The sequence below is a fragment of the Bombina bombina genome, chromosome 9 (assembly GCF_027579735.1).
Source record: "Bombina bombina isolate aBomBom1 chromosome 9, aBomBom1.pri, whole genome shotgun sequence".
Classification (NCBI taxonomy): Eukaryota; Metazoa; Chordata; class Amphibia; order Anura; family Bombinatoridae; genus Bombina; species Bombina bombina.
Window position 1 is genome coordinate 104,748,282 of NC_069507.1, and position 27,718 is coordinate 104,775,999.

The 27,718-nt window shown below is 40.8% G+C and overlaps 1 protein-coding gene across 2 annotated transcripts in view; it reads left to right on the top strand.

The window, feature by feature from the left end:
* LOC128640004 (uncharacterized) overlaps window positions 1-27,718 on the top strand; it is a 114,340-nt gene that overhangs the window by 72,061 nt on the left and 14,561 nt on the right. For both annotated transcript variants that reach the window (XM_053692298.1, XM_053692299.1), the window contains one exon: window positions 333-389. In XM_053692298.1, the coding sequence (XP_053548273.1) occupies window positions 333-389 (57 nt within the window). The remainder of the gene's footprint in view (window positions 1-332; window positions 390-27,718) is intronic.

A 27,718-nucleotide genomic window follows, 5' to 3' on the forward strand; every position in this document is an offset into this window, starting at 1 on the left:
CATTCCCAAGGTTAGTAACTAACACATTAAACAAAAAATGTTTGGGCACCCTTGTGCCTTAGCATTCAAAAAAGGTTCCTCTCTATTCATTTAAAGTGTTTTAATTTAGTTGGTTACGCAGAGTTTCACAATATTAGATTTTTCTTTTCATAATGTGATCTGGAGGACCTCAAATAGAGTGTCACACTCTCTGAAAGTGTCCCTCAACAGCACTTGTAGCATGTAGTATTTTTTATGTTTGCATACACATACATAGAACATTTAGAATATATACCTAATGAACTATATGTATAGCTTAATTCACTTGTAAAATGCTTTTTTTTTCTCTATAGTATCTCATTTCAGGAGCTCTGTCAGTTGCAGCTGAGATCAAACAGTCTCGTTGTCTGGTGAGTTTCCCTGGCACAGCTCTGATCCTAAACATTATATCCAGGTATTTGAAAAGAACTCAAAGAAAATATGTTTACTTTCATAAGATGGTGAAAATCTGATCCATAAATCAATACACAGGTGACAGAAAATCCTTATTTATTTTTAAGGAGACAAACAGGCAACGTTTCGGGATAATATCCCTTATTCATGCCATACCTGACAAACACTAACCATACGCTTATATACTCTAATACCACTAGGTGGCGCTAACAAGCATATTAACTATTTCCTAACCATCAATAATTCTCTAACAATATTTAATGCTAATATAGTAAAGTTTATATATATATATATATATATATATATATATATATATATATATATATATACAAAACATATGTTTGACTATACATCAATAGAAAGCAGAAAGACGCTAACCAATAATTCACTATGTTTACTTTCTGTTTGTATAATGAATTTAAATTTATAGAAATACTGACAAATCCCATTGTTTATTTAGACCCTTCGGTTCCAATGTTCCCAGTTCATATATCCAATATGATTCTCTTTGTCTTAGCAACAACTCCCTATCCCCTCCTCTACGTGGTTTAATTATATGATCGATTATTTGAAACCTAAGTTGACTTATGGAATGACCATATTTTAGAAAGTGACTAGCTAGCAGGGCTTTAAGATTACTCATACAAATATTACTTTTATGCTCAATAATACGATCCTTGGCACTTCTAGTTGATTCCCCTATATATACCCCCCCACATGGACATTTAACCATGTAAATAACATAAGTGGTTAAACAGGTGTAAAACCCTTTTATACTATATTTTTTCCCCAGTGTGGGGATGAAAAAAGAAGGAACCTTTGGTCATATTAGTACAGCATGAACTGCCTAAACATGGAAAGCAACCCAAATTTTTAGAACCGATATATCTATCTCCCTTTTTAATACTGGTTCCAATATTAGCTTTTACCAATTTAGTTTGTACATTAGGTCCTTTTTTATAGGCTGGCATGGGATATTCTTTAAACACTTGTATATTTGGATTACACTCAGATAATATTCCCCAATGTTTCCTAATAATACGCTGTATCTCAGAACTCTGAGAATTAAATTCTGTTACAAATATTAATCTATCTTTTTCTTTTTTCGTTTGAGAAGTCACATGAGTACTTTTAGTTTTCAATAGGTCAGATCTAGGAATCAATTTCACTTTATTTATTCTTCAATTAGAATATCTGGGTAACCCCTCTCTTTAAATCTTGCTCCCATTTCTTCCAGTCTTGTATTTAACAAGCACTCATTAGAAACTAGTTTTCTTACTCTCAACATTTGACTATGGGGGAGACTTTTAATTAATGAAGGGGGGTGGGCACTCTCAAATCTCAAAAGGCTCTTACGGTCTGTATCCTTTTTGAATAAATCTGTTTCAAAAGAGTTACCTTTCTTCATTACCCTAACATCTAAAAAAATCAATGAATTCTTCACTCCAGGTCAGTTTAAATTTTATATAGTTTGTGGCTATATTCAGCTCATTTACAAACTCCTGCAGGGTTCCAACGTCGCCCCACCATACCCCAAAGATGTCATCGATATATCGCCACCATGTGGCGAAATATTGAATAAATAAATGGTTAGAAAACACATATCTTTCTTCATATAAATTCATAAAAATATTGGCATAATTGGGGGCGACGTTGGAACCCATAGCTGTCCCTTGGAGCTGAAGGAAGAAGTCATCCTGAAAGAGAAAATAGGTACCATAGATGATCACAGATAGTAGTTGCAAAAAAAAAACAAATTTGGGGTGGATTATATTTGTTATTAAATTCTAAAGTTATTTTAACAGAATCTAGTCCACTAGTATGTTTAATATTGGTGTATAAACTTTCAACATCAAGACTGAACATAATGAATTTATCATAATTTAAGTCTAGAGAGTAAAGCTTTAGCAAAACATCTCCTGCATCTTTAATGAAGGAATTCGTTATCTCTACAAATGGGAGTAATATTTTGTCTAAGAAAATGAAAATATTAGTGAATGCTGAATTTGTACTAGCTACTATGGGTCGGTCGGGTGGACCAATTAACCGTTTATGCATTTTAGGTAACATATATATAACTAGAGTACATGGGTTTGTAATTTTCAAAAAAGATACTACATCTTTACCAATGATGTTATTTTTCACAGCTTTAGAAACAATACTATCAATTTCTTTCTGTATTAAAAATAATGGATTATATAAGAGTTTTTTATATACATTAACATCCCCCAGTTGTTTTTTAATTTCATGTATATATTGATTTTTATCTTGCACAACAACTGCACCGCCTTTATCAGCTCTTTCTCTTGTAAGGTGTATCCAGTCCACGGATTCATCCTTTACTTGTGGGATATTCTCCTTCCCAACAGGAAGTGGCAAAGAGAGCACACAGCAGAGCTTTCCATATAGCTCCCCCTCTAGCTCAACCCCCCAGTCATTCTCTTTGCCGGCTCTAAGCAATCGGAAGGGTAAAGTGAATGTGGTGTTAGAAATGTAGTTTTTATTTTCTACAAGCAAAAGTTTGTTATTTTAAATGGTACCGGTGTGTACTATTTACTCTCTAGCAGAAAGGAATGAAGAGTTCTGCAGGGAGGAAGATGATTTTAGCATGTTGTAACTAAAATTCACTGCTGTTCCCACATAGGACTGAGGAGTGCAAGAAAACTTCAGTTGTCGGGAACGGTTTGCAGGTTAGGCTGCAATAAGGTATGTTCAGTCATTTATTTCTAGACAAGACTGTGATAATGCTAGAAGAGACTGATAATATCCCCATGAGGGAAGGGTAAGCTGTATTCAGAGACTAAGTATGGAATTGCAAGCTTACATAACAGGGTTAGTTTATGCTGGTTGACACTACTTAATGGCAAACGTTTTTTATTGAAAAATTTCGTTTTTTGAGACACTTTGAAGGTTCCTTTGGGTTTCTTTCAGGGGTTATTACCCACATGGCTATTACTAGAACACTTGGGAGTGTTTCTTTAGGCCTCACAAGCACCGGAGTGAGGTGGGAAGGGCATAATTTTGCGCCTCAGATGCGCAGTTATTTTGACTAGAAGTTCAGGCTGTTTCACATGGAGGGTCCTGCTGCAGTTTGAGGGCCTATAAGAAGCTTTTTCCCCACAAATCTGGTCCTAAGGGTGCAGGTAGGGCCACAGCAGAGCTGTGGCAAGGTGCTGAAATGTCTTTAACCGTTTTTTTTTTACTACTGTCGATCCGGTTTGGGCATTAAGGGGTTAATCGTTTATACTGCTATTGGTGCAATCTTACTAATGCTTTAGGTACATACTGTAAAAATTTTGAAAAGTTTGCTGCATTTTTTCACTGTTTTTGCAAGATTGTGTGCCTTTTTATTTCTTAAAGGCACAGTACCGTTTTTTTCAAAGTGTGTTTTTACTTGATTAAAGTGATTTCCAAGCCTGTTTATATTACTACTAGTCTGTTAAACATGTCTGACACCAAGGAAAGTCCTTGTTCAATGTGTTTAGAAGCCATGGTGGAACCCCCTCTCAGAATGTGTCCCACTTGTACTGATATGTCTATACACTTTAAAGAACATATTGTTGCACTTAAAAATGTGGCCCAAGATGATTCTCAGACAGAAGGTAACAAGGTTAGCCCATCAACCTCTACCCAAGTGTCACAACCAGTTACGCCCGCTCAAGCGACGCCTAGCACCTCTAATGCGTCTAACTTTTTTACCTTGCAAGACTTGGCGGCAGTTATGGATAATACCCTCTCAGTGTTCTTATCTAAACTGCCCGTGTTACCTGCAAAGCGTGATAGCTCTGTTTTAAGAACAGATAATGAGCATTCTGATGCTTTAGTAGCCGTATCCGATATACCCTCACAACACTCTGAAGTGGGGGCGAGGGATGTGCTGTCTGAGGGAGAAATTTCCGATTCAGGAAAGGTTTCTCCTCAGACAGATTCAGATACGTTGGCTTTTAAATTTAAACTAGAACACCTCCGCTTATTGCTCAGGGAGGTATTAGTTACTCTGGATGACTGCGACCCTATGGTGGTTCCAGAGAAATTGTGTTAAATGGACAAGTACCTAGAAGTTCCTGTTTACACTGATGTGTTCCCGGTCCCTAAGAGGATTGCGAATATCGTTACTAGGGAGTGGGATAAACCAGGTATTCATTTCGTTCCCCCTCCTGTTTTTAAGAAAATGTTCCCCATATCTAACCCCATACGGGACTCGTGGCAGACGGTCCCTAAGGTGGAGGGGGCTGTTTCTTCACTTGCTAAACGCACAACTATACCTGTAGAAGACAGTTGTGCTTTCAAAGACCCTATGGATAAAAAAATTAGAGGGTTTACTTAAGAAAATTTTTGTTCAACAAGGTTTTCTTCTCCAACCTATTGCGTGCATTGTTCCTGTAACCACTGCAGCTGCTTTCTGGTTCGAGGCGCTGGAAGATGCGCTCCAAACGGAGACCTCATATGAGGACATTATGGACAGAATTAAGGCTCTTAAGCTGGCTAATTCTTTTATCACAGATGCCGCTTTCCAACTAGCTAAGTTAGCGGCAAAAAATTCAGGTTTCGCCATTTTGGCGCGCTGGGCGCTATGGCTAAAGACCTGGTCGGCTGATGTGTCGTCAAAATCCAAACTATTGAACATCCCTTTCAAAGGAAAGACCCTCTTTGGGCCTGAATTGAAAGAGATTATTTCAGAAATCACTGGGGGAAAAGGCCATGCTCTCCCCCAGGACCAGTCCTTCAAGACAAAGAATAAACAAAATAATTTTCGTTCCTTTCGGAATTTCAGGAGCGGTCTCGCTTCATCCTCCCCTGCTGCAAAGCAAGAGGGTAACACTTCACAACCCAGGGCAGCCTGGAACCCTTACCAGGGCTGGAACAAGGGTAAACAGGCCAAGAAGCCTGCAGCTGCCTCCAAGACAGCATGATGGGGTAGCCCCAGATCCGGGACCGGATCTAGTGGGGGGCAGACTCTCTCTCTTCGCTCAGGCCTGGGCAAGAGATGTACATGATCCCTGGGCCTTAGAGATTGTATCTCAGGGATATCTTCTAGAATTCAAGGACTCCCCTCCAAGGGGAAGGTTCCAAATTTCTCGTCTGTTTTCAGACCAGACAAAGAAAGAGGCGTTCTTACTCTGTGTAGAAGACCTACATACAATGGGAGTGATCCACCCAGTTCCAATTGCGGAACAAGGGCTGGGGTTTTACTCAAACCTGTTTGTGGTTCCAAAGAAAGAAGGAACTTTCAGACCAATCATGGATCTAAAAATTCTAAACAAATTCCTCAGAGTCCCATCATTCAAGATTGAGACCATTTGACAATCTTACCAATGATCCAGGAGGGTCAATATATGACCACCGTGGATTTAAAGGATGCGTATCTGCACATTCCTATCCACAAAGATCATCACTAGTTTCTCAGGTTCGCTTTTCTGGACAAGCATTACCAGTTTGTGGCTCTTCCTTTCGGGTTGGCCACTGCTCCCAGAATTTTCACAAAGGTGCTAGGGTCCCTCCTTGCGGTTCTAAGACCGCGGGGCATAGCAGTGGCGCCTTATCTAGACAACATCTTAATTCAGGTGTCGACTTTCCAAAGAGCCAAGTCTCACACGGAAATTGTATTGGCCTTTCTGAGGTCTCACGGGTGGAAGGTGAACATCAAAAAGAGTTCTCTCTCCCCCCTCACAAGAGTTTCCTTCCTAGGAACTCTAATAGACTCGGTAGAAATGAAAAATTTTCTGACGGAGGTCAGAAAGTTAAAACTCTTAACCACTTGCCGAGCCCTTCATGCCAGTCCTCGGCCATCTGTAGCTCAGTGCATGGAGACAATCTGGCTAATGGTAGCGGCAATGGACATAGTCCCTTTTGCACGGATACACCTCAGACCACTGCAACTATGCATGCTCAATCAGTGGAATGGGGATTATGCAGATTTGTCTCCTCAAATGCATCTGGACCAGGGGAACAAAGATTCTCTTCTCTGGTGGTGGTCTCAGGATCACCTGTCTCAGGGAATGTGTTTCTGCAGACCAGAGTGGATCATCGTAACGATCGACGCCAGTCTGTTGGGCTGGGGCGCAGTCTGGGTCTCCCTGAAAGCTCAGGGTTTATGGTCTCGGGAAGAAGCTCTTCTCCCGATAAACATTCTGGAACTGAGGGTGATTTTCAATGCTCTCCAGGCATGGCCTCAGCTTGCTGCGGCCAAATTCATCAGATTTCTGTCGGACAACATCACGACTGTAGCTTACGTCAATCATCAAGGGGGAACAAGGAGTTCCTTAGCAATGACGGAAGTAACTAAAATAATCAGGTGGGCGGAGGATCACTCCTGCCATCTCTCAGCAATTCACATCCCAGGAGTAGACAACTGGGAGGCGGATTTTCTAAGTCGTCAGACTTTTCCCCCGGGGGAGTGGGAACTCCACCCGGAGGTATTTGCCCAGCTGACTCAGCTATGGGGCACTCCAGAATTGGATCTGATGGCGTCCCGTCAGAACACCAAGCTTCCTCTTTACGGGTCCAGATCCCGGGATCCCCAGGCGGTGCTGATAGATGCTCTAGCAGCGCCTTGGTCCTTCAATCTGGCCTATGTTTTTCTACCGTTTCCTCTCCTCCCTCGTCTGGTTGCCAGAATCAAGCAGGAGAGGGCTTCTGTGATTCTAATAGCGCCTTCGTGGCCACGCAGGACCTGGTATGCAGACCTAGTGGACATGTCATCTGTTCCGCCATGGACACTACCAATGAGACAGGACCTTCTAATACAAGGTCCTTTCGAACATCCAAATCTAATTTATCTGCTTGGAGATTGAACGCCTGACTGCTTGGAGATTGAACGCCTAATTCTATCAAAGCGTGGTTTCTCTGAGTCAGTTATTGATACCCTGACTCAGGCTAGAAAGCCTGTCACCAGGAAAATCTACCATAAGATTTGGCGAAAATATATTTTTTGGTGCGAATCCAAGGGTTACTCATGGAGTAAGATTAGGATTCCCAGGATATTGTCCTTTCTCCAAGAAGGATTGGAGAAAGGATTATCAGCTAGTTCCTTAAAAGGACAGATATCTGCTTTGTCTATTCTTTTACACAAACGTCAGGCAGAGGTACCAGATGTTCAAGCGTTTAGTCAGGCTTTAGTCAGAATCAAGCCTGTTTATAGACCTGTGTCTCCGCCATGGAGTCTGAATTTAGTTCTTTCAGTTCTGCAAGGGGTTCCGTTTGAACCTTTACATTCCATAGATATTAAGCTTTTATCTTGGAAAGTTTTGTTTTTGGTAGCTATCTCTTCTGCTCGAAGAGTTTCAGAGTTATCTGCTTTACAGTGTGATTCACCTTACCTGGTGTTCCATGCAGATAAGGTAGTTTTGCGTACCAAACCCAGTTTTCTTCCTAAGGTTGTATCTAATAAGAATATTAACCAGGAAATTGTTGTTCCTTCTCTGTGTCCTAATCCTTCGTCGAAGAAGGAACGTCTGTTACACAATCTTGATATGGTTCGTGCTTTAAAGTTCTATTTACAAGCAACTAAGGATTTCAGACAAACAACTTCTTTGTTTGTTATCTATTCTGGTAAGAGGAGAGGTCAGAAGGTGACCGCTACCTCTCTTTCCTTTTGGCTGAAAAGCATCATCCGTTTGGCCTATGAGACTGCTGGCCAGCAGCCTCCTGAAACAATTACTGCTCATTCTACCAGAGCAGTGGCTTCCACATGGGCTTTTAAAAATGAGGCTTCTTACAGATTTGTAAGGCAGCGACTTGGTCTTCGCTGCATACTTTTTCCAAATTTTCCAAATTCGATACTTTTGCTTCTTCGGAGGCTATTTTTGGGAGAAAGGTTTTACAAGCAGTGGTTCCTTCCGTTTAAGGTACCTGTCTTGTTCCCTCCCTTCATCCGTGTCCTAAAGCTTTGGTATTGGTATCCCACAACTAAAGGATGAATCCGTGGACTGGATACACCTTACAAGAGAAAACAGAATTTATGCTTACCTGATAAATTTATTTCTCTTGTGGTGTATCCAGTCCACGGCCCGCCCTGTCATTTTAAGACAGGTGGTTTTTATTTTTAAACTATAGTCACCACGGCACCCTATGGTTTCTCCTTTTTCTTCCTAACCTTCGGTCGAATGACTGGGGGGTGGAGCTAGAGGGGGAGCTATATGGACAGCTCTGCTGTGTGCTCTCTTTGCCACTTCCTGTTGGGAAGGAGAATATCCCACAAGTAAAGGATGAATCCGTGGACTGGATACACCACAAGAGAAATAAATTTATCAGGTAAGCATAAATTCTGTTTTTTAAAATGATATTTGATTTATTTTGTAAATTACAGAGGGCAGCATGTTGTTTTAGTGATAAATTATTAAGGGACAATTCATATTTATTACCATTATTTCTATACCTTTTCTGTCTCAATTGTAATTTAGCTACATCTGACTGAACCAGAGTGGCAAATGTTTCAATACCTACATTAGGAACAAAGGTACTTTTTTTCTTAAGCCATAATTGCTTTAAATGAATTGCTGGACTCATTTATGAACGATGGTTTTTCTTCCCAATTTATAGTTTTTAATTTCAAATTTCTAAAAAATCTAAATAAGCTGAAAAAAATCATTGAAGATCGTAAAAGAATAAAGTTTTCAAGGCATGAACAAGACTACTTATCAAGCCAAGTGTATAGATGGCGCTATGACCCAGAAGCGCCCGATGTAAGTTCACGTCGCATAACCAAAGACATCACAGCCGTAGTCAGAGGCAAGGTAGCAGTAGCAAAGAGTTCCTGGAAACGTCGCCGGGGGAATCGGATGGAGAAAAAGGAGAGGTGGCAGTAAATACAAATCAAGGGGCAAAGAAAACAAGCAGCAGACAACTTCGGTCAAGTCGCCGCAACTAGAACCAAAGCAGCCTTATTTTGAATATGCAATGCAGGCTATGGATCAGCAGATTCCGGGAACCGTTAGAAATACAAAGTCACCCAGTAACGTTCTAAATATTTCAGAGCACGGCCTTACTAATGATGAACTAGAACTATTAAGTAAAGGGTTATCTTTTTGCCCAAGAAAGAACTTTAATTATTTTGAACTGCAAAAGGACTTATTTAGATTTCTTTCATGTAATTGGCAAGAGTCCATGAGCTAGTGACGTATGGGATATACAATCCTACCAGGAGGGGCAAAGTTTCCCAAACCTCAAAATGCCTATAAATACACCCCTCACCACACCCACAATTCAGTTTTACAAACATTGCCTCCTATGGAGGTGGTGAAGTAAGTTTGTGCTAAGATTTCTATGTTGACATGCACTTCTCAGCTTTTTTGAAGCCCGATTCCTCTCAGAGTACAGCGAATGTCAGAGAGACGTGAAGAGAGTATCACCTATTAAATGCAATGATTTTCCTAACGGGGGTCTATTTCATAGGTTCTCTGTTATTGGTTGTAGAGATTCATCTCCTGCCTCCTTTTTCAGATCGACGATGTACTCTCATATACCATTACCTCTACTGATAGCCAAACCAGTACTGAAACAGTTATCTGCTATATGTGGATGGGTGTCTTTTTTTTTTGTAAGTATGTTTTTTATTACTTAAGAAACCCCAGCTATGGTCTGGCACTTTATGCATTTATATAAAGTTCTAAATATATGTATTGTACTTATATTTGCCATGAGTCAGGTTCATGTATTTCCTTGTGCAGACTGTCAGTTTCATATTTGGGAAATAAACATATTAAGAAATATTTTTTTCTTACCTGGGGTTTAGTCTTTTTTTCAAATTGACTACTTTTTTCTTACAAATTGTGGGCAGCATTAGGCCCGTGGGTGCGCCAAATGCTAGACTTTATTGCGTCATTCTTGTTCCGAAAATATTTTTGGCACGAAAAGTACGTCCGTTGATGTAAGTTCATCATTTCCGGTGTCGTAGTTGACATGGAAGCCTTACAAACTGTTGCGTCATTAGTGACGCAAGTGTGTCATTTCCGGATATTGTTGGCGCCAAAAAAAAATTCTTACGTGGTGCGTCATACTTGCCGCCAAATTTTTCATTAGTTTTATACCCCATTGCTGTTTGCCTCTTGCCTTTTTCTAGGTCAGAGGGCTTTGCTGTTTGAATTTTTTCCTATTCCAGAAACTGTCATATAAGGAAATTGATCATTTTGCTTTATATGTTGTTTTTTCTTTTACATTTTGCAAGATGTCTCAATCTGATCCTGCCTCAGAAGTATCTGTTGGAACTTAGCTGCATGACATTGGTTCTACCAAAGCTAGGTGCATTTGTTGTAAGATTGTGGCAATTATATCTCCGAATGTCATTTGTAATAGTTGTCATGATAAACTTTTACATGCAGAGAATGTATCCATCAGTAATAGTGCATTGCCAGTTGCAGTTCCTTCAACTTCTAATGTACATGATATACCTATGAATTTTAAAGAATTTGTTACTGATTCTATTCAGAAGGCTTTGTCTGCATTTCCGCCTTCTAATAAACGTAAAAGGTCTTTTAAAACTTCTCATAAAGTTGATGAAATTTCAAATGACCGACAACATAATGATTTATCCTCCTCTGATGAGGATCTATCTGATTCAGAAGATCCCTCCTCAGATATTGACACTGACAAGTCTAATTATTTGTTTAAAATAGAGTATATTCATTCTTTGTTAAAAGAAGTGTTAATTACTTTGGATATTGAGGAAGCTAGTCCTTTTGACATTAAGACTAGTAAACATTTAAATGCTGTTTTTAAACCTCCTGTGGTTACTCCAGAGGTTTTTCCTATTCCTGATGCTATTTCTGATATGATTTCTAAGGAATGGAATAAGCCAGGTACTCCTTTTATTCCTTCTTCAAGGTTTAAAAAATTGTATCCTTTACCAGCAATTTCTATAGAGTTTTGGGAAAAGATCCCCAAAGTTGATAGGGCTATTTCTACTCTTGATAAACGTACCACTATTCCTATGGAAGATAGTACTTCTTTTAAAGATCCTTTAGATAGGAAACTTGAATCCTATCTAAGGAAAGCCCATTTATATTCAGGTCATCTTCTCAGGCCTGCAATTTCTTTGGCTGATGTTGCGGCTGCATCAACTTTTTGGTTGGAGAATTTAGCGCAACAAGAATTGGATTCTGACATATCTAGCATTGTTCGCTTACTGCAACATGCTAATCATTTTATTTGTGATGCCATTTTTTATATTATCCAAATTGATGTTAGATCCATGTCTTTAACTATTTTAGCTAGAAGAGCTTTATGGCTTAAATCTTGGAATGCTGATATGACATCTAAGTCTAGATTATTATCTCTTTCTTTCCAAGGTAATAATTTATTTGGTTCTCAGTTGGATTCTATTATTTCAACTGTTACTGGAGGAAAGGGGATTTTTCTGCCTAAGGGTAGAAAAACCTAAGGGTAAATCTAAGGCTTCTAACCGCTTTCATTCCTTTCGTCATAATAAGGAACAAAAATCTAATCCTTCCCCCAAGGAATCTGTTTCCAATTGGAAGCCTTCCTCAAATTGGAATAAATCCAAGCCTTTTAAAAAACCAAAGTCAGCCCCTAAGTCCGCATGAAGGTGCGGCCCTCATTCTAGCTCAGCTAGTAGGGGCAGATTAAGGTTTTTCAAGGATTTTTGGATACATTCTGTCCAAAATCAATGGATTCAGAGCATTGTCTCTCAAGGGTATTGAATAGTATTCAGAGTAACCTCCTGTGAGAAGATTTTTTCTCTCACGTTTCCTAGCAAATCCAGTAAAAGCTAAGGCTTTCCTGAAGTGTGTTTCAGACCTGGAGTCTTGAGGGGTAATCATGCCGGTTCCTTTTCAGGAACAAGGTCTGGGGTTTTATTCAAATATATTCATTGTCCCAAAGAAGGAAAATTCATTCAGACCAGTTCTGGATCTGAATATTTTTAATCATTATGTAAGAGTACCAATTTTCAAGATGGTGACTATAAGGACTATTCTGCCTTTTTTGTTCAGCAAGGACATTATATGTCCACAATAGACTTGCAGGATGCATACCTTCATATTCAGATTCATCCAGAACATTATCAGTTCCTGAGATTCTCTTTTCTAGACAAGCATTACCAATTTGTTGCTCTTCCACTTGGCCTAGCAACAGCTCCAAGAATCTTTTCAAAGGTTCTAGGTGCCCTACTCTCTGTAAACAGAGAGCAGGGTATTGCAGTATTTCCTTATTTGGACAATATCTTGGTACTAGCTCAGTCTTTACGTTCTGCAGAATCTCACACAAATCAACTAGAGTTGTTTCTTCAAAAACATGGTTGGAGAATCAATTTACCAAAAAGTTTCTTGATTCCTCAGACAAGAGTCACCATTTTAGGTTTCCAGATAGATTCAGTGTCCATGACTCTGTCTCTAACAGACAAGAGACGTTTGAAATTGGTTGCAGCTTGTCGGCACCTTCAGTCTCAGTCATTCCCTTCCGTGGCTATGTGCATGGAAGTTTTACACCTCATGACTGCAGCATTGGATGCGATTCGTTTTGCTCGTTTTCACATGAGACCTCTCCAACTTTGTATGCTGAATCAATGGTGCAGGGATTATACAAAGATATCACAGTTAATATCCTTAAATCCCAATGTTCGACACTCTCTGACGTGGTGTTTAAATCACCAGCATTTAGTTCAAGGGGCTTCCTTTGTTCAGTCAACCTGGTCTGTAATCACTACAGACGCAAGTCTTTCAGGTTAGGGATCTCTGACAGCACAAGGGGTTTTGAAATCTCAAGAGGCGAGATTACCAATCAATGTTTTAGAACTCTGTGCAATTCTCAGAGCTCTCCAGTTTTGGCCTCTGTTGAAGAGAGAGCCATTCATTTGCTTTTAGACAGACAATATCACAACTATGGCATATGTCAATCATCAGGGTGGGACTCACAGTCCCCAAGCTATGAAAGAAGTATCTTGGATATTGCTTGGGCGGAATCCAGCTCCTGTCTAATCTCTGCGGTGCATATCCCGGGTGTAGACAATTGGGAGGCGGATTATCTCAGCCGTCAAACTTTACATTCAGGGGAGTGGTCTCTCCATCCAGATGTGTTTTCTCAGATTGTTCAGATGTGGGGTCTTCCAGAGATAGATCTCATGGCCTCTCATCTAAACAAGAAACTTCCCAGATACCTGTCCAGGTCCAGGGATGTTCAGGCGGAAGCAGTGGATGCGCTGACACTTCCTTGGTGTTATCATCCTGCTTACATTTTCCCGCCTCTAGTTCTTCTTCCAAGAGTGATATCCAAAATCATCATGGAACAATCGTTTGTGTTGCTGGTGGCTCCAGCATGGCCACACAGGTTTTGGTATGCGGATCTTGTTCGCATGTCCAGTTGCCAACTTTGGCCACTTCTGTTAAGGCCGGACCTACTGTCTCAAGGTCCGTTTTTCCATCAGGATCTCAAATCATTAAATTTGAAGGTATGCAAATTGAACGCTTAGTACTAAGTCATAGAGGTTTCTCTGACTCAGTGAATAATACTATGTTACAAGCTCGTAAATCTGTCTCTAGAAAGATTTATTATCGAGTTTGGAAGACCTACATTTCATGGTGGTCTTTTCATAAATTCTCTTTGCATTCTTTTAGCATTCCTAGAATTTTACAGTTTCTTCAGGATGGTTTGGATAAGGGTTTGTCTGCAAGTTCCTTGAAGGGACAAATCTCTGCTCTTTCAGTTTTATTTCACAGAAAGATTGCTAAACATCCTGATATTCACTGGTTTGTACAGGCTTTAGTTCGTATTAAGCCCATTATTAAATCAATTTCTCCTCCTTGGAGTCTTAATTTGGTTTTGAAGGCGTTACAGGCTCCTCCGTTTGAGCCTATGCATTCTTTGGACATTAAACTACTTTCTTGGAAAGTGTTGTTCCTTTTGGCCATCTCTTCTGCTAGAAGAGTTTCTGAGCTATCTGCTCTTTCTTGTGAATCTCCTTTTCTGATTTTTCATCAAGATAAGGCGGTTTTGAAGACTTCATTTAAATTTTTACCTAAAGTTGTGAATTCTAACAACATTAGTAGAGAAATTGTTGTCCCTTCCTTGTGTCCAAATCCTAAGAATTCTTTGGAAAGATCCTTACATTCTTTGGATGTGGTGAGAGCGTTGAAATATTATGTTGAAGCTACTAAAGATTTCAGGAAGACTTCTAGTCTATTTGTTATATTTTCTGGTCCTAGGAAAGGTCAGAAGGCCTCTGCTATTTCCTTGGCTTCTTGGTTAAAGCTTTTGATTCATCAAGCTTATTTGGAGTCGGGTCAGGCCCCGCCTCAGAGAATTACAGCTCATTCTACTAGATCAGTCTCCACTTCGTGGGCTTTTAAGAATGAAGCGTCAGTTGATCAGATTTGCAAAGCAGCCACTTGGTCCTCTTTGCATACATTTACTAAATTCTACCATTTTGATGTATTTTCTTCTTCTGAAGCAGTCTTTGGTAGAAAAGTTCTTCAGGCAGCTGTTTCAGTTTGATTCTTCTGCTGATGTTTTAAGATTTTCTTTTCATTATGAGAATAACTTTTATTTTGGGTTGTGGATTATTTTTTCAGCGGAAAATGGCTGTTATTTATTTTTATTCCTCCCTGTCTAGTGACTCTTGCGAGTTCCACATCTTGGGTATTGATATCCCATACGTCACTAGCTCATGGACTCTTGCCAATTACATGAAAGAAAACATAATTTATGTAAGAATTTACCTGATAAATTCATTTCTTTCATATTGGCAAGAGTCCATGAGGCCCACCCTTTTTATTGTATTTATTTGTAGGAATTGTATTTAATTTATTTATTGATAGTGTAGTGTTAGGTTTATTTGTAGATAATTATAGGTATTTCATTTAATTTATTTATTGATAGTGTAGTGTTAGGTTTAATTGTAACTTAGGTTAGGATTTATTTTATAGGTAAATTTGTAATTATTTTAACTATTTTAGCTATTAAATAGTTCTTAACTATTTAATAGCTATTGTACCTGGTTAAAATAAATACAAAGTTACCTGTAAAATAAATATTAATCCTAAAATAGCTATAATATAAATATAATTTATATTGTAGCTATATTAGGATTTATTTTACAGGTAAGTATTTAGCTTTAAATAGGAATAATTTATTTAAGAAGAGTTAATTAATTTCGTTAGATTAAAATTATATTTAATTTAGGGGGGTGTTAGTGTTAGGGTTAGACTTAGATTTAGGGGTTAATACATTTATTAGAATAGCGGTTTGCTCCAGTCGGCAGATTAGGGGTTAATAATTGAAGTTAGGTGTCGGCGATGTTAGGGAGGGCAGATTAGGGGTTAATACTATTTATTATAGGGTTAGTGAGGCGGATTAGGGGTTAATAACTTTATTATAGTAGCGGTGCGGTCCGCTCGGCAGATTAGGGGTTAATAAGTGTAGGCAGGTGGAGGCGACGTTGAGGGGGCAGATTAGGGGTTAATAAATATAATATAGGGGTCGGCGGTGTTAGGGGCAGCAGATTAGGGGTACATAGCTATAATGTAGGTGGCGGCTCTTTGCGGTCGGCAGATTAGGGGTTAATTATTGTAGGTAGCTGGCTGCGACGTTGTGGGGGGCAGGTTAGGGGTTAATAAATATAATATAGGGGTCGGCGGTGTTAGGGGCAGCAGATTAGGGGTACATAAGCATAACGTAGGTGGCGGTCGGCAGATTAGGGGTTAAAAAAAATTATTCGAGTGTCGGCGATGTGGGGGGGCCTCGGTTTAGGGGTACATAGGTAGTTTATGGGTGTTAGTGTACTTTAGAGTACAGTAGTTAAGAGCTTTATGAACCGGCGTTAGCCCAGAAAGCTCTTAACTACTGACTTTTTTCTGCGGCTGGAGTTTTGTCGTTAGAATTCTAACGCTCACTTCAGCCACGACTCTAAATACCGGAGTTAGAAAGATCCCATTGAAAAGATAGGATACGCAATTGACGTAAGGGGATCTGCGGTATGGAAAAGTCGCGGCTGAAAAGTGAGCGTTAGACCCTTTTTTGAATGACTCCAAATACCGGCGGCTACCGCCAAACACCAAATCTAGGCCATAGTTAATAAATGAGTCCAGCAATTCTTTTAAAGCAATTAGGGCTTAAGAAAATAGTACCTTTGTTCCTAATGTAGGTAATCATAGTATTGAAACATTTGCCACTTTGGTTCAGTCAGATGGAGCTAAATTACAATTGAGACAGAAAAGGTATAGAAATAATGATAATAAATATGAATTGTCCCTTAATAATTTATCACTAAAACAACATGCTGCCCTCTGTAATTTACAAAATAAATCAAATATCATTTTAAAAAGAGCTGATAAAGGCGGTGCAGTTGTTGTGCAAGATAAAAATCAATATATACATGAAATTAAAAAACAACTGGGGGATGTTTAATGTATATAAAAAAAAACTCATATAATCCATTATTTTTAATACAGAAAGAAATTGATAGTATTGTTTCTAAAGCTGTGACAAATAACATCATTGGTAAAGATATAGTACATTTTTAAAAATTACAAACCCATGTACTCTAGTTATATATATGTTACCTAAAGTGCATAAACAGTTAATTGATCCACACGGCCGACCCATAGTAGCTAGTACAAATTCAGTGTTCTCTAATATTTTCATTTTCTTAGACAAAATATTACGCCCTTATGTAGAGATAACGAATTCCTTCATTAATCCTTCATCTAATAACAAATATAATCCGGCCCAAATTTTTTTTTTTGCAACTACTATCTGTGATCCTCTATGGTAACTATTTTCTCTTTCAGGATGACTTCTTCCTTCAGCTCAAAGGGACAGCCATGGGTTCCAACGTCGCCCCCAATTATGCCAATATTTTTATGTTTTCTTTTTTTTTTTTTTTTTTTTTTTAAAAGCTTTATTGAAGTAATCATACATGAAACAAAAAGGGAGTAGAAAAGTTCTCTCCATCAAACAAAATCAACCACAAAGGAAAAACACACACAAAAAAAAAGAAAAACACAGATTCAGTAGTATATCAGTTACATTAATACATGTCGATCATTACGTTTAGCAAACACATATAGGTTGTCATTCAAATCAGCTGTTGCACATCCCATCTTCATGTGGGCCACCATCTACCATATCTTTTGGTTCTGCTTTATATTGTCCCTTTACTATTAGCCATTCTGAATTTAAACTATTTCTATGGTACTCTTCTTTTCCCTCTTCTAGTTATATATTATATGTATCTCCTGTGTTTTATGCTGCAAATAGTCTATCTGTGAGTATGTCTAGTCTAGTGATGCTTTGTATTCCTCCCAGTAGAATTTCATTGAGTAGTAAAAGTCTAGCCTACTGGTTTGGTGAAAGTGGTATTTTTCTAAGGATATCAATCTAGTAACGTTGGCCCTCCACTCTGTTACGGTTGGGATTTGTGACGTTTTCCATAATCTAGGGATTAGTTGTTTGGCTCCACTAATCAGGTATGTGTTTTCTAACCATTTATTTATTCGATATGGCGCCACATGGTGGCGATATATCAATGACATTTTTGGGGTATGGTGGGGCGATGTTGGAACCCTGGAGGAGTTTGTAAATGAGCTGAATATAGCCACAAACTATATAAAATTTAAACTGACCTGGAGTGAAGAATTAATTGATTTTTTTAGATGTTAGGGTAATGAAGAAAGGTAACTCTTTTGAAACAGATTTATTTAAAAAGGATACAGACCGTAATAGCCTTTTGAGATATGAGAGTGCTCACCCCCCTTCATTAATTAAAAGTCTCCCCCATAGTCAAATGTTGAGAGTAAGAAAACTAGTTTCTAATGATTGCTTGTTAAATACAAGACTGGAAGAAATGGGAGCAAGATTTAAAGAGAGGGGTTACCCAGATATTCTAATTGAAATAAATAAAGTGAAATTGATTCCTAGATCTGACCTATTGAAACCTAAAAGTACCCATGTGACTTCTCAAACGAAAAAAGAAAAAGATAGATTAATATTTGTAACAGAATTTAATTCTCAGAGTTCTGAGATATAGCGTATTATTAGGAAACATTGGGGAATATTATCTGAGTGTAGCTAGCCTATAAAAAAGGACCTAATGTACAAACTAAATTGGTAAAAGCAGATATTGGAACCAGTATTAAAAAGGGGGATAGATATATCGGTTCTAAAAATTTGGGTTGTTTTCCATGTTTAGGCTGTTCATGCTGTACTAATATGACCAAATGTTCCTTCTTTTTTCATCCCCACACTGGGAAAAAATATAGTATAAAAGGGTTTTACACCTGTTTAACCACTTATGTTATTTACATGGTTAATGTCCATGTGGGGTGTATATATAGGGGAATCAACTAGAAGTGCCAAGGATCGTATTATTGAGCATAAAAGTAATATTCGTACGAGTAATCTTAAAGCCCCGTTAGCTAGTCACTTTCTAAAATATGGTCATTCCATAAGTCAACTTAGGTATAAAATAATCAATCATATAATTAAACCATGTAGAGGAGGGGATAGGGAGCTGTTGCTAAGACAAAGAGAATCATATTGGAGATATGAACTGGGAACGTTGGAACCGAAGGGTCTAAATAAAGAATGGGATTTGTCAGTATTTCTATAAATTTTAAATTCATTGTACAAACAGTAAACATAGTGAATTATTGGTTAGCTTCTTGCTGCTTTCTATTGATGTATAGTCAAACATATGTTTTGTATATATATAAACTTTACTATATTGGCATTGAATATTGTTAGAGAAATATACGCCTAGATTACGAGTCTTGCGTTGGGCTGTGCGGTGCTAACGAGCAGTTTATGGTCACCGCTCACTTACAGGCAACACTGGTATTACGGGCTTTTACAAACCCGGCATTAGCTGCAAAAAAGTGAGCGTAGAGCAAAATTTAGTTCCACATCTCACCTCAATACCAGCGCTTCTTACGTTAGCGGTGAGCTGGTAAAACGTGCTTGTGCATGATTTCCCCATAGGAATCAATGGGGGAGAGCTGGCTGAAAAAAAAACTAACACCTGCAAAAAAGCAGCGTAAAGCTCCTAACGCAGCCCCATTGATTCCTATGGGGAAAATACATTTATGTCTACACCTAACACCCTATGTGAATGCTGTGTAGTGTGTTGTGTGTCTGCATGTATGTGAATGTTGTGTAGTGTGTGTGTGCCTGCATGTATGTGATTGCTGTGTAGTGTGTGTGTGTGTATGTCATGTGTCTGCATGTACAGTATGTGAATGCTGTGAATTGTGTGTGTGTTGTGTGCCTGCATGTATGTGATTGCTGTGTTGTGTGTGTGTGTGTGTGTGTGTGTGTGTGTTGTGGGCCTGCATGTATGTGAATGCTGATTAGTGTGTGTCTGCGTGTATGTGATTGCTGTGTAGTGTGTGTGTGTATGTGTCTGCATGTATGTGAATGATGTGTAGTGTGTTTGTGTGTGTGTGTTGTGTGCCTGCATGCATGTGAATGCTGTGTAGTGTGTTATGTGTCTGCATGTATGTGAATGCTATGTAGTGTGTGTGTGTGTCTGTCTGCATGTATGTGAATTTTGTGTAGTGTGTGTGTGTTGTGTGCCTGCATGTATGTGAATGCTGTGTAGTGTGTGTTTGTGTGTTGTGTGTCTGCATGTATGTGATTGCTGTGTAGTGTGTGTGTATGTGATGTGTCTGCATGTACAGTATGTGAATGATGTGCCATGTGTGTGTGTTGTGTGTCTGCATGTATGTGAATGCTGTGTAGTGTGGGTGTTGTGTGTCTGCATGTATGTGAATTCTGTGTAGTGTGTTGTGTGTCTGCATGTATGTGAATGCTGTGTAGTGTGTGTTGTGTGTCTGCATGTATGTGAATGCTGTGTTGTGTGTCTGCATGTATGTGAATGCTGTGTAGTGTATGTGTTGTGTGTCTGCATGTATGTGAATGTTGTGTTGTGTGGCTGCATGTATCTGAATGCTGTATAGTGTGTGTGTGTTGTGTGTCTGTATGTATGTGAATGCTGTGTAGGGTGTGTGTTGTGTGTCTGCATGTATCTGAATGCTGTGTAGTGTGTGTGTGTGTGTTGTGTGTCTGTATGTATGTGAATGCTGTGTAGGGTGTGTGTTGTGTGCCTGCATGTATGTGATTGCTGTGTAGTGTGTGTGTGTGTTGTGGGCCTGCATGTATGTGAATGTTGTTTAGTGTATGTTGTGGGCCTGCATGTGTGTGAATGCTGTGTAGTGTGTGTGTGTGTGTGTGTGTGTGTTGTGGGCCTGCATGTATTTAAATGCTGTGTGTGTTGTGTGCCTGCATGTATGTGAATGCTGTGTAGTGTGTGTTATGTGTCTGCATGTATGTGAATGCTGTGTAGTGTGTGTGTGTCTGCATGTATGTGAATTTTGTGTAGTGTGTGTGTGTTGTGTGCCTGCATGTATGTGAATGCTGTGTAGTGTGTGTGTGTGTGTCATGTACAGAATGTGAATGCTGTGATTTTTGTGTGTGTGTGTCTGCATGTATGTGAATGCTGTATAGTGTGTTGTGTGTCTGCATGTATGTGAATGATGTGTATGTTGTGTGCCTGCATATATGTGAATGTTGTGTAGTGTGTTTGCATGTATGTGAATGTTGTGTACCTGCATGTATGTTAATGCTGTGTACTGTGTGTGTGTTGTGTGTCTGCATGTATGTAAGTACTGTGTAGTGTGTGTGTGTTGTGTGTCTGCATGTATGTAAATGCTGTGTAGTGTGTGTGTGGTGTGTCTGCATGTATGTGAATGCTGTGTAGTGTGTGTGTTGTGTGTCTGCATCTATGTGAATGTTGTGTAGTGTGTGTGTTGTGTCTGCATCTCTGTGAATGCTGTGAAGTGTGTGTTGTGTGTCTGCATGTATGTCAATGTTGTGTAGTGTTTGTGTGTTGTGTGTCTGCATCTATGTGAATGCTGTGTTGTGTGTGTGCTGTGTGTCTGGATGTATATGAATGCTGTGTAGTGTGTGTGTGTGTGTTGTGTGTCTGTATGTATGTGAATGCTGTGTAGTGTGTGTGTGTTGTGGGCCTGCATGTATGTGAATGCTGTTTAGTGTATGTTGTGGACCTGCATGTATTTAAATGCTGTGTAGTGTGTGTGTGTGTGTTGTGTGTCTGTATGTATGTGAATGCTGTGTAGTGTGTGTGTGTTGTGGGCCTGCATGTATGTGAATGCTGTTTAGTGTATGTTGTGGACCTGCATGTATTTAAATGCTGTGTAGTGTGTGTGTGTGTGTTGTGTGTCTGCATGTATGTAAATGCTGTGTAGTGTGTGTGTTGTGTGTCTGCATGTATGTGAATGCTGTGTAGTGTGTGTTGTGTGTCTGCATGTATGTGAATGCTGTGTAGTGTGTGTGTGTTGTGTGCCTGCATGTATGTGAATGCTGTTTAATGTGTGTCTGCATGTATGTGAATGCTATGTAGTGTGTGTTGTATGTCTGCATGTATGTGAATGCTGTGTATTGTGTGTGTGTGTGTGTGTGTTGTGTGTCTGCATGTAAGTGAATGCTGTGTAGTGTGTGTGTCTGCATGCATGTGAATGTTGTGTAGTGTGTGTGTCTGCATGCATGTGAATGCTGTGTAGTGTGTGTGTCTGCATGCATGTGAATGCTGTGTAGTGTGTCTCCATGTATGTGAATGATGTGTAGTGTGTGTCTGAATTTATGTGAATGCTATGTAGTATGTGTTGTGCGTCTGCATGTATGTGAATGCTGTGTAGTGTGTGTGTGTGTTGTGTGCCTGCATGTATGTGAATGTTGTGTAGTGTGTCTGCATGTATGTGCATGCTGTGTAGTGTGTTTGCATGTATGTGAATGCTGTGTAGTGTGTTGTGTGTCTGCATGTATGTGAATCCTGTGTAGTGTGTGTGTATTGTGTGCCTGCATGTATGTGAATGCTGTGTAGTGTGTGTTGTGTGTCTCCATGTAAGTGAATGCTGTGTATGTTGTGTGCCTGCATGTATGTGAATAAGGAATGGTGAGCGGGGGGGGGGTGTTGAGTGGGCCTTTTTGCCCTAGAATGCCCAGGCTTTTTTTTTTTGTCCCAGTCTGCCCCTGGATCATCCTCTTCAGTGTTACAGTGATTGATCCACATTTTGGTATAAGTCCAAACAGACCAAAAAAGCTTATCCCTTCTTCCAAATCAGCATGAAGGTGCGGCCCCCAACCTGGACTCAGTTCTGGTGGGGGGCCAACTGCATCTTTTTTAGGAGGCTTGGGAAACATCAGTTAAAGATCCTTAGGTACTGTATAATTTTCAAGAGGTACCACATAGGCTTTGTAGTCCCAATCTCTCTGTCCAATGTAAAAAAAAACCTGCTAAGGAGAGATTACTTCATACCTTAGATGTAGTAAGGGCATTGAAATTTTATCTTCAATCCACTAAAGAATTCAGACATTCTTTTTTTCGTGTTTATCCATTTTTTAGGTCACCACAAGGAACAGAAACCTACTGCAATCACCTTTGCAGCTTGGCTTAAAGCTTTGATTCACAAAGCATGCCTAGTAGCAGGGAAATCTCCCCCTGAAATAATTACTGCTCATTCTACCAGAGCAGTCCTTACCTGTTGGGCTTTTAAAACTGAAGCTCCCATTGAACAGATTTGCAAGGCAGCTGCTTGGTCATCTTTGCATACTTCTACAAAATTCTATCATTTTGATACATTTGCTTCTTCTGAATCTGCTTCTAGTAGGAAAGTTATGCAGGCCACAGTGCCTGTTTAGTTACCTTTACCTGCCTTAACTGCTTTTTCAACCCTATTTTATGGTGGTCTCACAGATGGGGTATAGGATCCCACATGTAATGGCTAATGGACTCTCATCATTTTATGAAAGAAAACAACATGTATGCTGGTATGGCAGTACCATTTTGCACTTACTGTGCTTTTTCCTTTCCTACTTTCTTATTTTCTCTTGGCTATATGTATGACTAAGGAATCATGGAAAAGTGGGAGGGATTAAAGCTTTGTTATGTGGGGTGTTTTTCATCCTCCTGTTGGGCTGGACTTTAATCCCTCCTGTGATGGCTCATGGATTCTCACCCTCCTGAAAATAATTAATTTACCAGGTAAGCATAATTTTTTACAAAAATAAAATCATGCATGGCTACAAACATGTTGGATTTATACATTTCCCTGCCAATCAGATTTAGATTTTAAGCAAATAAGGGCTAGATTATAAGTGAAGTGCTATTTTAATGCACTTTGCGCAGTTAACCAAAGGCAGACCTCTGGTTAATTTAAAAATGTGCTTCAATTACCTCCCCAAAATAAAGTGGACAATTTTATATAAATAAAAAATATGATCTTATAAGCAGTTATAAGGGGTTAAAGTGAGGGGATGTGTGGTGTTAAAAAACAAATGGCACTGAAAAGTGCCATTACATAGAAGTGAATGAGTACTGTGCTTATATACATGTATATTTATGTGTTAATATGTGTATATACACCTATAAACACATAAATAAATATGTACAGGTATATATTCATATACATATATATTTTTATTTTGCTGCCTAACGCTGCACAAATTACCCTCTGCTCTGTGCTAGGTGCTTTGCCGTGTCTCACAGCATTAGAACGGCATTTTGTGCGCTAGTATTACTGTGTGGAGTGCAAATATCGTGCTTGTGAAATTTTAATATGAAATGTTTAGTTATGTGTAATATAGCAACCTTACAATATACTTTCATTATTTAATTTGCCCCCTTTTCGTGTAATTTAGCTCTCAAATGTGTGGATTTTCTCATTCTCAGAGCCCTGCTAACTTCTCTAAAAGCCCAGTGTTGAATTAAGTTAATTAATAGAATTAAAATATCACACTTGACCCCACATAGTCAAGTTGACATTCCACCTTACCCACAAAACACACTTCACACCTTTTGTTGGGGTTGAAAGGCCGCTGCTCCTTTATTAACATAACACATAAATATAAATAACATTAACTTTATAACCAACCACAGTGCTTGCCCCCACTATTCATTTCACAAGCCCCGCCCTACCCAGGGGAGGGGCTACCACCATTAAACAAACCCCCTGTTGCTGAAACAGGAAGTCCCATCCACCTCATAACAGGCGTAAGCCTCTACCGACCAGGGCAAGCACCCGCTACCTCTCACCCCCCCGGGTAAGAACCGCCACCCAGAGCTAAGGCCTTCTCAATCCCCTCCTTCAGAGTGAAATTAAAGAGGTGTATCCCACTTCATTAAGGTGAACCCCATCTTTCAAATAAAAGTAACTCCCCGATTCACCCTCAAACTCGACATGCCTCAAACTCACCCCCCCCCCAAATCGCCTCACATACCCGCTCACCATTCTATTAATCTTCGTTCTGGAAGCCTCCAACCTCCCCAAATCCCAAGCTGACCTCCACACTAAACGGCTCTCAATCTCCGGCCACACTATTATGATTTCCGGAAAGAGCTGGTGTAGGCGGTCTATGCCCCTCTTTATGTCCTCCACCAACTCCTTCTGTGACATGAATCCCAGGTCATTCCCCCCGACATGTATAACCAAAACCTGAGGGGTTGAAAACAATCTTGCAAACTCCACCACTTTCTGTACTAGCTGACCCCACTTCATACCCCGAACCCCGAGCCACTTTATCTCCACTTGCTCCCTAGCAAGCCCCAACTACAGTCCATCTTCCTTCACGGCGGCAGCCTTCCTGGCCCAGTAAATGTATGAATGCTCGATCACCCAGCACCTCACCGGACCTGCCAAAACAAATAAAACCGTATCAGCTGCCGCACCCTCCACTTAGACGCTCAGCCCCGGTCTAACATACCCCCGAAATCTTTCTGATCTACACCTCCCAATCCTTTTAATCACAGCTACATCCAAGCCCAACCCTGCAGCCTCAGTCGCCGCCCCGATTCTGAAGAAATGGGACCCAAACTCCATACTACCGATGCCAAGCCTCCCCAAGGCCTTCCTGAACACAGCAATAAATTGATACCTCGACAATGCATATCCGTCTGCATGGACAAACAATGGACCATTCCTCCTAGGGCGGAGACTGAGGTAATACCGGGTTGCTGCCACTGGGCAACACTCGCCCCCAATCTCCCTCAAACTTACCAAGAATTCTTTCCCCAACTGGTCCGTCTTGGACCTTCTCAACCACACCTCCACCGCCCTATCTTTCAGTATTACCTCATCCCCGTGGAGGCCCCCCTCATCCCTCCTGTTTCGACCCACCAATTCTGACACCCTGAATGCCCCAAAAAATGCAAGGATAAAAGCTGCCTTAAACAAAGCCTCCTCAAATTCGGAAAAACACAAACCTTTCAAACAACCCACCACCTTTTCCAAAATAGCAAACGTCACCGGCCTCCTGCCATCCTTCCTCCTTTTTCCCCTACACAAACCCCTCACCGCCATCCATACCACAAATACCTTTCTTAGGTCCCCCCTCCCTAACAACTGGAACCAAAATGCTAGAGCCGCCACCCTTTTCTGTATTTCAGAAGGCGACAGCCTCTCCTCCCCCCACTTCTTCACCCAGGTCAACAGCACCTTTAACTGGCTTCCTTCCTTTTCCAGCAAATGCCTTCCCCCATTTAACTCACACCACTGCTTCCACACACGGGCATATGCCTTCCACGTGGCGCCCGCCAAAGACCCCCAGATCAGATTGATCATGCCGTGCCCAAGCTCCACAGGTCCCTCGGGCAGGGCACCCCCTCCTCATCTGCCTCTGGTGCTGCTGCATGGAACCGATCCCACTGGAAACGGGTAAAAGCGTCAGCTATAACATTCAGCTTGCCCGGTACATGAATAGCTCTGAAAGATATGTTATTCCGCAGGCATTCCAACACAAAACGCTCTCAACAGCCTCACTACCTGGGGGAATTCGCCGTCAACCTGTTAATGGCCATCACCACCCTCAGGTTGTCCGAATGAAAGGTGAATCTTTTGTCCCTCAAAGTGTGGGACCACACCCGCAACACGACTACCAAAGGAAAGAACTCTAAGAATGTAAGGTTCTTAGTCAGCCCGTTCTCCCCTCAGCTGTCAGGCCACTTGTTAGCGCACCATTTGCCCCGTAAGTAAGCCATGAACCCCTGAGCCCCCGACGCATCCGTGAATAAACCCAAGTCATCGTCCGACCAACCTACCTCCTGGATAATCAATTTACCATTGAATTCGTCCAAAAACGTGAGCCACACCCTCAAGTCCTCTTCATTTTCCTCGTCAGTCTGATATGGTGCCTTGGATCCGACACTCGGCTGTTGCCAATGACAGCCGGCGGCAAAACGCCCTGCCGATCGGGATGATCCGGCAGGCGAAATTCAACTTCCCCAGCAATGACTGTAGCTTCCGCAACGTCACCTTCCGGGCAGCCAGCGCCTCCCCCAGCGCGCTTCTTAGGTCCGTCAGTTTGTCCTCCGGGAGCCTGCACTCCATCCGGATCGTATCAAACTGAATGCCCAGGAAACTCAACGATGACACCGGCCCCTCTGACTTATCTGCCGCGACTGGGATCCCGAAATCCTGAGTCACCTCCCCAAAAACCTCCACTAAACGCTCGCAATCCCCGGAACCTGCCGCCCCTACAAACAAAAAATCGTCCAGGAGTGGACCACTGAAGATTTTTCTGCCTTCTGCCTAACCACCCACTCTACAAAGGAACTAAACTTTTCAAAATACGAGCAGGAGATTGAACAACCCATGGGGAGGCACAGGTCCACGAAGAACGAACTCTCAAAATAACACCCCAGCAAGTGATGGCATCTGGGGTGTACCGGCAACAGCCGGAAGGCCAATTCCACATCCGCCTTAGCCAGCAATGCCCCAGTCACTGCCTCTCTCACCAACGCCACCACCCTGTCAAAAGAAGCGTAGTTCATTGACACCAATTCTGGATCTATCCCATCATTAACTGACAGCCCTTTCGGATGCGAAAGATGATGGATCATCCGAAACTGACCTATCCCTTTCTTCGGGACTACCCCCAGCGGAGAAATCCGCAAACCCTTCAACGGCGGGCTCTCAAAATGCCCCGCCATCCTGCCCAATGCAACCTCCTTGAACAACTTTTCCCTCACTACCAACGGGAACTCCCAAGCCGATTTTAAGTTACCCCCAAACACCCCCACTTCCTGCTCTTTGTATGGAATAATAAAACCTGAACTAAACCCCGTCAACAGTAATTCGGCATCCGCCGAACACCCCCGCTTATTGGCGTTTTCCCTTAGCCACGGCACCATCCTTTCTTCCCTCACCGGGGTCCGGGCCCGTATTACCCACCTCACCAAACTTTCCTCCCTGCCGTGCTTTCTTGAAGCACTTAGCGAAAGAGTGGATTCCACCGCAGCCCGAACACTCATGCTTGTATTTGCACG